Raw genomic sequence first — 12,874 nt, forward strand, 5'->3', positions numbered from 1 at the left:
TACCGAACACGTGCACACACCAAACACGTGCATATAGGCCTATTTCAGCAGAACATGACTATTTCCGGAATCCTCCAGAATGGTTAACATAAAAATTATCCGTTGTGGTAAGGCCTATAACCGTTTTTGCGTTCACGTTTCTCGCGATTGATTTCATTACTTTAGTAACGGCCTATATCCACGTCCAGATACTAATTTCGGTTTCTCTAAATGTGGTAACAGGGCAGGGCTTGGAAGAGGTGAATGATGGGTTTCCAGATTATGGGTAGGCCTACCGAACTACCGAAGTAAGCATCACACCTATAAAACAAACAGAGTTGATTAAGTTGTATCAAGTTGGGTCTTGATCATTGAGAGACGCATTTCATAGTAGTTTAAAAAGTCAGGGTAGGTATATGGGTAACGGGTTTGGGTAATTAGAAACAGGCCTATCACGAGAAACGCCCGACCCGAGAACTGCGAAATCTAGTTGGATATATTTTTGTACAACAAAACCATCTCTGTCAGCAGGGTGAATGCCTTTTTAGCATCTATAAAAAGAAGCAAATCATCTTTTGGAAAATATTAGAGACAAGCTCAGTTCTTTCTAAATCCATTCTGCTCTTCATTAATAACACTCTGACTGAAAGCCAGTGAATGAGGTATTTACAAATTTGTCATTTTTACCCAATTTAGGAATAGAATTGATGAGATCTTCATGGTATTTTCCATCTAGATGTGTGTGGCGACATGGTGTGTAGCGACGTGGTGTAGCAGTGAGTGAGTCTATACCAAATACCACATGCAGAACCCTTACTAAATAAAGCGTGGCTCTGTTTTATGCAATTCGGTACAATTCCATCAATACATATTTGATGCCATGGAACTACAATATGTACAAGCAATGAATTTGAATTTATTCTGTATAGACCTTTTTCTGATGACGTCACCTAATCGATATTGGGGTCTGAGATGTAAACAAACAACACGTGCGTTTCTCACGTGTCCACGGTGTAAAATCACCAAATACTGCGTATTTTCTCCTCTGTTTTGTCATATTTCACTTTAGCTTCCATAAATAGTTGTTAAAACGGGAACTGTATACTACTATTACTAGTTACCTTTGTTCCAGTTTGTTTTGATGTCATAAAATACAAAAGATACGGAAAAACGGCGATGCTATTTAAAATTCAATCTTTGTTATGTTTCACAATTTTGTTTACTTTTTACACCGTGGCGAACTAAACGCGTACTGCGAGCTGGCAATTCCGCGCAGGACGCCTAGCGTGGCGCAAAAGTTGATCGCGCGCCAGGCCTATTTGCGTTTGGGTGCTAATGCTAATGACTCGAATGCTGGACCCCAATATCGATTGATTGGTGACGTGTGAGAAAAAGGTCTATAGTGGTAGTAATGGTGGTAATCATAACTTGTTTTGCATTTTTCTTCATAAGCATGGATACCCAACCAAAATCAAAGACCACCACCCATGGCTTCCTCCCCCCCCCCCCCAAGTTAGAGTCCACAAATGGTGAGACATGATATCTTCCCTATCTCTGTGTTCAATAGGACTTCATGAATTACTGACATATATACAGGCCTAATCCCACTGTCTTTAAGTTAATAGGGATGCTGTGTACAAAAACTTTCTTTCGCAAATAGTTCGTGTGAAACAAGAAAATACATATGACGATTGGCATTGTAAAAACTAGCTCACAACTTTGCAACCAAGTATCTTAATTGATGATACTTGAATTTGATAATAATAATAATAATAACTTTGTTCTAAGCAATTGAGATCTCTACAGAGATTTTTATTTGATTCTCAATGCAAGAAAGGGAAATGTTAACAATAAGGCACAAATGTGTCTGAATGGCGAAACAAAAACATAGGGTAGGTAGGTTGGGATTTTATTTTTTATTAATAAAGTTTTAAAGTCACAGAAAAGTTTATTTAAAATGCCTGCAGTATTCAAAAATCAAAATACTTCCTGTTTTCAGTGGTGTCTATTGGAACAAAATAATAATAATAATAAGTTTGTTTCTAAGCTATTAGAGGTTTTTATTTGATTCTCAATGTGAGAAAGGAAGAAAAGCAGTTAATTGACCTTCCAATGGACAGTGGTGCTTGTGAAGTAAGTATGGTTGATAGAAAATATTACATTTTGCTGTAATATTTGGAAGTAAAGGATCTAAAGCATAGAAGCATGTTAACATATTTTTTTATGTCTGTGTGAGCTTTGAAACTAACTGCTTTGGGTCTTAATTATTCTAAACTGAATATTCTGGTCTCTCCCTGGTAGTTACTCACTGCAAGTATCCCATCTGATGTGACAGACAACCCTCTAAAAGGCACATCACCCACATCCTCAATGACACATCCAGTGTTGTGATAGCTAGGTGTGCCATTTCCATGCCATATGTATTTGTACACATGCCACTTCCCATCCCCCATATGATGACATGTGGCATATAATTGCCTTGCATCGTTCCTATAGGATACAGCTTTGAATATACAACTATCAGGTGGTTGTATACTACACAGATCCTGACCTACATCACACAATGCTTTGATTACTATCTTATCCCATCCCATTACCACCAGGTATTCTGTACTGATACTAAGATGATATGGAGTGAAACTAATGGATACAATCCTTTGCTGTGTGAACCCTGGCAAATTACAAACCATCAATGCATATCCAACTAAACCTATCACAGCTGTATTGGCATTAGCTGCAATACACAGTGGATTCCCATTCCCATTATGAATCTGATATTTCTCTACATGGTTTGATGATTCATGCATTGGGAACTGATACACATAAGATTTATTCTGGCATACTACCAATATACCATCAGGTACAGACTCACTCACTGCTGCACCACATGGCCACACATAATGTCCCCACTCATCAGATCTGAGTGTGTACAGTAGATGTGTCTCTTCCCTGCTCACATGATGTACCTCTACACTGTCATTTCCACAAATAGCCAGATGATCACTAGCCACAAAACACAATTCTCCCTTTGAGCCAATCTTATGTTTTAACTTCCACTCCAGCCCTGAAATGTGGAAAAATAATGGGAATAATAAGTTGGTTTTTTTTACATTTGTGATTTTTAATTAATGAATGACTGGATGGATGCATAAATGAAGTCAGAATGATCATTAATTCAATACATAAATAAATGTGTATTATGTGAATATTTGCAAACAAAATGTGGAAAGATAATGGAAATAATATAATATTTTTGTTATATTTTGTGAATTTTATTTGAATGGATGACTGGATGCATGAATGAAATCAGAATGCTCATCAATTCAATGCAAACAAACATGAAGAAATATGACTATGTATGTGTTAATGTTTATATGTGACCATCCACAACGAATCCAGTATATATGTTTCACTTTTGAGTATCTTAGGTTATTAAGCGATCCTACAGACTTTTTATTGGACGTAAAATATTTGATGTAACATATCTACATAATCTAGTCCCATTCTATTTTGAGTAATGTTTAAGTTCTAACGAATGTATGATGACGTATAATCGATAATATATTTCAACCAGATATTGTACGTAACATATCCACCATTTTGACACATGTTGTTATCATTACTTAAAACTATAAGTGTGCCCAAAACAAAAGTCAAAACCAGCAATTCTTTATCTAAATGTCAAAAGCTGATCAAATAATTAATCAGATGTATGGTAAAAACCAACCGGAATAGCGAATACAGCCATTAATGTGATTTACTTTATTTTAGCAGGTTAGAAAATACATGACCTTTCATTGTAGTTTTAAAATGGCTAACTTGGTATTCGGAAAAAGAAGAAAAACAAAACAAACAAACAAACAAACAACAACAACAACAACAAACGAGCAACAACCCTAACAAAATTTTCGTTTAAAGGTGACACAACAAGTTTTTTGTTGACCTATTTACATACCAGGCTAAAAGATTATCTCAGAAGGGACAATGACTTGAAAATTGTTGAAACATAAATATATGAAATGTTTATATGGAAGTGGAAGTATATTTACCATCAGCTTCTGTGAGATATTGCTTGTATTCATGGTACACAGATTTCACTATTTCCTTGCTCTCTGGTCTCTGGGTGCGATCTTGATGCCAGCATCTCTCTATCAGCTCTCTCAAAAATTGGGGGCAATCATCAGGAATCTTTGGTCGAAGGCCTTTCATCATAACTTGGTACATCACAAACTCATTCCGCATTCCTTTGTATGGAACTTCACATGATACCATTTCCCAAACAATGACTCCAAAAGCAAATATATCACCTTTCGGGGACAGTTGCAAAATCGGTCAAAAGCTCTGGCGCAATCCATCTTATACTTCCTTTGGCACTTTCTGTTGTTTTGGTACTAGTTAGATCTTTTGCGATACCAAAGTCACAAATCTTTAAAACATTATCTGCTGTTAAAATGCAATTGGGTGATTTCAAATCGCGATGTGCCACATCATTTTCCTTGAGGTAGTTAACTCCGCGAGCTAAGTGAAAGATCCATCGGTGAAGAAGATGTTCTGGAAGTTTGTCTTTATCTTTGAGATAATCATAGAGTGATCCTTTGGCAGCATACTCAGTTACAATAACAACATGCTTCTTCTCTAGAACTGTATCATAATACTTGACAATATTCTTGTGATCTAGTCTTTTGAGGAATTCAATCTCACTTTTTTGCTGAGCTGTAGGTTCTTCATCTAATCTAATCTTTTTTGCAGCTGCTTCTATTGTTCCAAATTCTTTGGATTTCCAAGTGACCCTAAAGACTTCCCCACTGGCTCCGCTACCTAGGCGCTCATGATAGGTCAAATTTGCACCCATATGGAACTCAAATGTATTTCTGAAAGGAAAGTAAAGTGCATTTTGTTATTTTTGAGACATGACTGATAAATAATAGCAAATTTGAAAAGTTTGCAAATCATCATAAGATACTGAGTGATAGTGGTCAAAAGCAGCACATTACTTGAACATAATAGACATGTACAACTTTGTTTCTGTTAAAATGGTTAAGGGCTGGCATAGGGGTGAACTAAGATACAATATACCCAATATACCCCCAAATCACAGCACCAGGTAATGTCATTGGCCAGGCCACTGAGTGTGAATCTATATTTTATTTTGGAAGACTAATGTTTCTTATTAATTTTAGAGTGTTTTTCTCAAATTTGATATTTTTGGTGAAAAAGCGACATGCCAAAGACAAATCTTTGGGCACATAACTTTGTTATTATTGATATAGCTCTAACTTCCGCATACGTATGTTGCCATTCGTTATGGTGATTTGCTAATATATACATTTTGCGACTGCATTTTGGCATTTTCAGCTGCGTTTAAAGCTTTATACCATGTAATTAATGCTGATACCTGGCACATGCTCCTAGAATAATCTATGCCTGATGGTCAACTTTTGCAAACAACAGGCAGCCAAATTGGAGATGGTGGCACTGTTCTAAAACTACCTGGATCATGTATGGCATGTGTGTGTGGGGTTGTGGGGGGGGGGTGGCAGCTAAACTTATGACAGGCAGTCAGACAGCCACACAAGCAGGACCACAACGTGTGAATTATTATAAGTTTTGAAATACATGGGTCTTTGGTCATGTTGGTGAAATCATAAGCTTAGCCTACCCCCCCACACACACACACACAAGGTAAGTTTACCTGATCCAGGGGTTCATGTCATGAGCTCTATTGGCCTTTATGTTTGTTTGCATGAATTACCAAATTAATTTCATGTTGAAACATTACATACATATGGGGATCATCATTTTCAATACAAATTGATTTTAATTTGATCCTTTTCAGTTCCTCCATGACCTTCTACATGTGATATCTACAGTAGATAGCACATTAATTGAAAAATGTCAACTTGAGAACGGTCACTCATAGTGAAGTTATATTATGTTATTTAGTATTAAAACTGTTGGAAAATGATAAAATCTGACATCTTGAGGTCTGTGTAGATTTTACATCACCAAATAATATCTCTTGAGGGCTCTCGTCACGATCTGCTGTGTTTTTATATTGAGATTCCTGTTACACTTACACATATTAATAAAAACTCCTTTAAAAAAGGAATGGGGCACCCAATGTGAGCTGGACGGGATATGATGATCAAATACGAGAGAAATGCTTCATGGAATGAAGCTTTCGTGTCAATTTGCGATTATGTGGGTGGGAGTTCTGTTTTGGGGGCCTATTGTAGTGAGGATATTGCTTTGGATATTGAATATTGTTGAATTTTGTTATGCAGGGCCTAGGGTATATGATGGATAGTATAGAAGATACAAATAAGTAAGCTTCCCCACCCCCCACCCCCCCCAGTCATCTATACACTCATTCTTGTCACACGACAAATTTCGACAAAGTCATGTAAACGTAATTTCGTTTTTCACCCGACCTCCGTCCACAAACAATCCCAGAATCCTCTGAAACAATCCTGAAATGTTGAAAACCTGGGGTCAGCGCACTCATGCCAGTTTATCCAAAGGTATACTTTGTGTCTTTTGTAGCCAACCCTGTGGCTAAGAGAGGCTAGGAAATACTTAAACTAATACAAAAAAATCATACCCTCCTTTCATATCAACAATTCCAAGAAATTGACAGGCCTGTTAAATCAAGGGTAAGATCGATCGTTATTCTTCATGAAACGGGCACAGCCCATTTTTATGTTATTAATTCTGCTAAAAATAGTAATTAATAAATAACAAAATTACGTCATAATTATGACTTTAAATCGGCCATAGAACTCTATTTTAAACGGACAAAATAGCCATTGGGGTTTCTTTCACTTTACTTTGCTAGGAACCCTTCCCAGCAGTTAGGCATATTACAATAAATATTATTTCATTCAGCATTTTGGGTAAACACTAACAAAATGATGTAGGCCTAAATCGTACATTATTGCTTTAAACTGCCCAACAACGGTGAACCACGAGTTAAAAGTCGCCTAATTGGGCTACCATATCGCGGGGTTGGCAACTTGGGTTGCAAATACACTTCTGACCTTCAACACAATCATGTCTTTCGAATTTATTCCTTTCTCTGCTAAGCAGAACCGGGGCAGAATTGAAATTCGTTAATTAATGTTTTTTATCAGAGATAGTCACCACAAAGATACTGAGCTGTGTTCTAATATTTTTGGTCACAATCAGTTAGCAGTGAAGCACATAAACCAATTAGTGATTACATGATTGGTCAGTGGTCGTTTTGTTTGGTTGAAGGATTAGGTGTGCAAAGGTCACGGCCCTGTTGCTACTGCAATCACTATGGACCACAATGGCCTCATTCCAGTGGCATATTATCAATAACCTCAATTAAACAATCATAGTGCAAAATTTGACCTTAAGTTGCAGAGTATGAGTTTTTGTACTCACATTTTCAAAGGTCATTCCATGAATGCACAAATGTATTGGGGTTAAAGAACTGTGCTCTGATAGATGAGCATGTTGTAGATTCTTCACACTGTAAACAACTAGTTCATGTGCAAACATGTTCAAAACATATATAATTAGAATGGTCAAATGTCACTGTCTATCGGGCGCCCCCAAAACCAACAAAATTTGGCAGATTGTGTGAAAAATTTATGCCAGGTATTAAATGTAGGCTTGAATCTAAGCATTTGCCAAGATAGAAACAGATTATGGGTTTTTATTCAGATTTTTAATCATTATGAAAAACTTTTGTGCATCATGCCTAATTACTAGTTTACACACTTCTTATATACGGCAATTCAACTGTTGATTTCCCACCGGCTGTTCTGTCTTGTTGATCAGTGTGTGTTTTTGCGGTGCAAAAAACTTTTGCTCCATGCTCGGATATGAGAGTTAAAAGCCTATTTGAAAACCTTACTTCAAAAATTCCTCACAACAAAAAAACCCACGATATTTCATTAAAAATTCTAAATCTTGGCCACAGCAGCTAAAGAGAGTATCCCATCATGCATTGCAGTCTATCTGCTTGCTCCATAGCAAATGTATACAAAATATAAACAAGAGCCGCTTAGATATTGAGAGCTATGGATAGTTTCACAATACTTTAGAGATCATATTTTTTCAAACAAAAGTCTAAGCTCCCCTTATATAAGCGAGTAATTGAAAGTTGAAGTGAGTGATTTTGTGTACACTTTCTATGGCATGTGCAGTTCTACTACCGTAAACGTTCGCCTAATGGCGCTATGGGCTCCCTTGACATAACTGGAATTTTAGACACAAACTAAAAGTGCTCTCCATTTAAAATCCCACCAGCAAATAAGGGCACGTACCTTTAATTCTTGTTGGGATTTTTAGAGGAGGGAGCTCTCTATTTGTACATGAAATTTACCCCAAGGCAAAGGAGCCCAGGTGCGCCATTAGGCGAACGTTTACGGTATGGTACTGCAGAGCATGATGATGGGATACACCTATCAGCTGCTGTTGGCTAAAACATTGGATTTTCAATGGGAAAGTAGCCAAATTGTCACACGATTCGGAGGGGCTCGTCTGTTAAACGCACACAGCTAATTAGCATGTCCCTGTTTATTTTTTCCACAGACGGAACATGAATATTCATGCTTTCAGGTTTCCGTAGCTATAAACCTTGTTATGATTGGTTTAGAAGAAATGGCCATGGTTTTTCATCCAAAATATTAATAATGATACATATTACCAAAACTCATTTTTTCGATGTGCAGGGGAATTCCAAACAATTGAAATCGATCAGCTATAATGAGTTAACTATGGGGAACACAATGAGTTTTCCTATGCTTGCTGAATACAAGAAAGTTGAAAAGGTCGTGCAGTAAACAAAATTGCTCTTCATGCTACCACTCTGCTCATATTGTGGCTAAACTTTTTCATATGGTATTTCTCAATCGGTTATCGTCTATTCTAGGTAAAATCATGAGTGGTGCTATTCTAAAAATGAGGTGAATAAACTTTATAGTTTTCACGGTCCAGTAGCTCGGAAATTCAATTGTCACCAATATATTTCTCTTTGTTTGTTAACTTGCTTGTTTTTTTGTCTTTTACAAAATCTCACTTTTAAAAATTGAGTTGCTTCATAAGGTAGAGCCATTTCAATAGAGCCCATTTTGTACACAAAGTATAGACCACTTGACATGTGACGTCATTGCCTGTCAGTATGCGCGCACATTATGGCCATTTCCATTGTTCTTTGCCCTGCAGTGTGGATACGCATCGTAGTATGCTTAGGGCATGTGCATTTTAAATCGCTCACCACATTTCATATAGTACAAGAAAGCCATTGAACAGTGTAGTGGTTCGTTCAAGCATATCGATAGACCAGTCACTCGCCTTTGTTAATAAACAATGATGTCAAATGGTCTATACAGCGCACTGAATGGTCTATTGTTCTATTGTGTCCGATTTGAGCGCTGACATATTGGAAAATGTTGCCAATCAATATTCATGAGAGTGTACATTCAACGTCCAATTTTCGAAATTGGGTGACTTGTGCTTGGCAGATGTAAAATACATCTGACTGGGCGTTTTAAATACGTAACGCATAAAGGCATTGACATCATCGAATGGCTGCCTATAGTGCTGTTAGTGTTAGGCCTATGGGGGGGGGGCTGTGTTTAGTTTCTATAATAATTATTATAAGGCCTACATTTATTTGTCATTCCTTTCTTTTCCTTTCTCTGTACTTATTCTTTCCTTGCTAAAGTATCAATCCCTCTTCTTATCTCCCTTCCCTTCTCCATCCCCTCATACTTTTTTTCCCTCTTTCTCTCTTCCTCCAGCCCCCTCTCATTCTTCATGTCCCTCCTCCACCTCTTCCTCCCTCATCCCTCCCAAGACCTCTCACAAAAGAGCTGCCCCCTTCAGTACGGCACTGTTTATGACATTCTCCTTCTTAAAATAAAATAAAATATCAATTTGTGAAACAACTTTTATATAGGCCTATACCGGTATACTTATTATATGTTACATGTATATGTAGCTATTACCATTATACAGTACTAGACATGCAGACATGGCAGCCTTGATGTGTAACCATTCAGCAAGCGCATTCAATTTATTTAAATGAAGCACCTACAGTCAGTGGGGTGACAACGAACTGCATCAGCGGCTAATGTGTGCCTTTTTTGCTTACGGCTACTCAATCACACCCTTGGGTGGTATGACAACAAAGGGTACTTTTCGTTCCAGTAAGCGCTTTCACGCGACTTTCGTTTGATCACTTATTGACAGTAGCCTGCTAGGTAAAGCGTTAATACACTGTCGGGTCAGCTTACCGATTTAATGGTGGAAGCCCTTTGTCCCAAACAAAAGGTACCTTTCGATGAATAGCTTGTTAGATTTCAAATCGGCACAAGTGAACAATGCGTTACATAATCTATTGCCTCTCCATCTTTAATAGCTCCATGGGTCTATAGGAAAATTGATTACTATTGTGCAACCCTAATGCGCTAGACTTTTTGGAATGTATTATATCAGCTTTTATCATTGCGGAAAAGTTGATGAGTTGGCACCTAGATAGCTGTTAACCTTCTTTTTGAAGCTGGCCCATTTCACAATTCCTGGAATGCGAGGTGGGAGTTCATTCCATATGTGGGCTGTAGATGGAATGAAGATACGGGTCAGTAACAATATATAGGCTATAAATAGAAGATGACATGTAAATGTTTACTTTTAAGTTATATAATATAAAAAGTTATACATAAAGAGCCCGATAAAGAGGTGTGGTCCAAGTTTTCATGTTCTGTTTTATATCTTAGATTGAAGCTGATTGAGGCCTCAACCATTAAAACAATATGTTTCCAAGTTTTGAGCTGTATTGCTCCAGCGGTTTTGATAATGTAAAAATGTGTATAACAATGCCCCACAGGATTATACAATACGAGTACACTTCCAGTCAGCGTAATTACCACAAATCACTATATTTTTGTTCACACCATTTAATTTGATTGAGGCCTATATATTCCATTAAAACAATATGTTTCAAAATTTTGAGTTGTATTTGCTCCAGCAGTTTTGGTTTGATATAAGAAGCAATAACATGTATAACAACGCCCCATAGGACAGTATGTACACTTTGCCACAAATCAATACGTTTTTGTTCACACCATTAAACGAAAAATTTCACTGGGATAATGAGAAAAATATGAGCTTTCTTCTGTACCAAAATCTCAATTTCAATGAAGAAAAATGGGGGAAGAGGCTGTCGATCGGTCAAGGACCTTTATTGATGTATAAATCCAAAGCCAGAAATAACTTCAGCTGAACGATTTTTGATTTGCTTCAATTTGTGTCCCAGTAAATCGATTCCAATAAAATTTGCATATGCAAAAATGAAATGAGCTATTTCTTTTTATTCTCATGCATATTTCTCATCTTGTGTTCAAATTAATTCAACCGGTTATTTTTTTCTGGGGCACATTGTGTGTCCTGAACGGGGTCCTGAAAAAGAGTGGGAGATAGAACATGTTTGGATGGTTCATAATGAAATGAGTGTATTATATAGTCAACTCTACCACCTGAATGACTTAATACATTATGCATTACAGTGCTGTCTGCAAATTTACCCAAAAATATTAGCGGGATGCTAGCTTCGAGCGATCACTTATGTATCACTGAACAGGTGACATAATATACTATGGCGATTGACACCATACCTAATTGCTACTACCGTCAACATAAAGGGTAAAATATTAGCGGGATGCTAGCTGAGAGCGATCACTTATGTATCACTGAACAGGTGACATAATATACTATGGCGATTGATACCATACCTAATTGCTACTACCGTCAACATAAAGGGTAAAATATTCGCGGGATGCTAGCTGAGAGCGATCACTTATGTATCACTGAACAGGTGACATAATATACTATGGCGATTGACACCATACCTAATTGCTACTACCGTCAACATAAAGGGTAAAATATTAGCGGGATGCTAGCTGAGAGTGATCACTTATGTATCACTGAACAGGTGACATAATATACTATGGCGATTGACACCATACCTAATTGCTACTACCGTCAACATAAAGGGTAAAATATTAGCGGGATGCTAGCTGAGAGCGATCACTTATGTATCACTGAACAGGTGACATAATATACTATGGCGATTGACACCATACCTGGTTGCTACTACCGTCAACATAAAGGGTAAAATATTAGCGGGATGCTAGCTTCGAGCGATCACTTATGTATCACTGAACAGGTGACATAATATACTATGGCGATTGACACCATACCTAATTGCTACTACCGTCAACATAAAGGGTAAAATATTAGCGGGATGCTAGCTGAGAGCGATCACTTATGTATCACTGAACAGGTGACATAATATACTATGGCGATTGACACCATACCTAATTGCTACTACCGTCAACATAAAGGGTAAAATATTAGCGGGATGCTAGCTGAGAGTGATCACTTATGTATCACTGAACAGGTGACATAATATACTATGGCGATTGACACCATACCTAATTGCTACTACCGTCAACATAAAGGGTAAAATATTAGCGGGATGCTAGCTGAGAGCGATCACTTATGTATCACTGAACAGGTGACATAATATACTATGGCGATTGATACCATACCTAATTGCTACTACCGTCAACATAAAGGGTAAAATATTAGCGGGATGCTAGCTGAGAGCGATCACTTATGTATCACTGAACAGGTGACATAATATACTATGGCGATTGATACCATACCTAATTGCTACTACCGTCAACATAAAGGGTAAAATATTAGCGGGATGCTAGCTGAGAGCGATCACTTATGTATCACTGAACAGGTGACATAATATACTATGGCGATTGACACCATACCTAATTGCTACTATACCGTCAACATAAAGGGTAAAATATTAGCGGGATGCTAGCTGAGAGCGATCACTTATGTATCA

General features: G+C 37.4%; 2 protein-coding genes across 2 annotated transcripts in view; both read right to left on the minus strand.

Annotated features, from left to right (window-relative positions):
- Positions 1-2,243: 2,243 nt before the first annotated feature.
- LOC140169303 (uncharacterized) overlaps positions 2,244-12,874 on the minus strand; it is a 30,279-nt gene continuing 19,648 nt past the window's right edge. Inside the window, exons 2-3 of the mRNA XM_072192561.1 lie at positions 4,029-4,850; positions 2,244-3,043 (exon numbers count right to left, since the gene is read on the minus strand). Coding sequence (XP_072048662.1) covers positions 2,244-3,043; positions 4,029-4,251 — 1,023 coding nt within the window. The 5' untranslated portion in view covers positions 4,252-4,850. The remainder of the gene's footprint in view (positions 3,044-4,028; positions 4,851-12,874) is intronic.
- LOC140169304 (mitogen-activated protein kinase kinase kinase 20-like) lies at positions 4,283-4,831 on the minus strand. Its single transcript, XM_072192562.1, has one exon. It carries the CDS (start codon positions 4,829-4,831, stop codon positions 4,283-4,285), a length of 549 nt encoding a protein of 182 aa, XP_072048663.1.

Source organism: Amphiura filiformis, chromosome 14, assembly GCF_039555335.1.
Source record: "Amphiura filiformis chromosome 14, Afil_fr2py, whole genome shotgun sequence".
Lineage (NCBI taxonomy): Eukaryota > Metazoa > Echinodermata > Ophiuroidea > Amphilepidida > Amphiuridae > Amphiura > Amphiura filiformis.

What these genes read in the sequence shown, in the direction of transcription:
- LOC140169304 (XM_072192562.1), bottom strand. Translation starts at nt 4,831, where the DNA reads ATGGGTGCAAATTTGACCTATCATGAGCGCCTAGGTAGCGGAGCCAGT.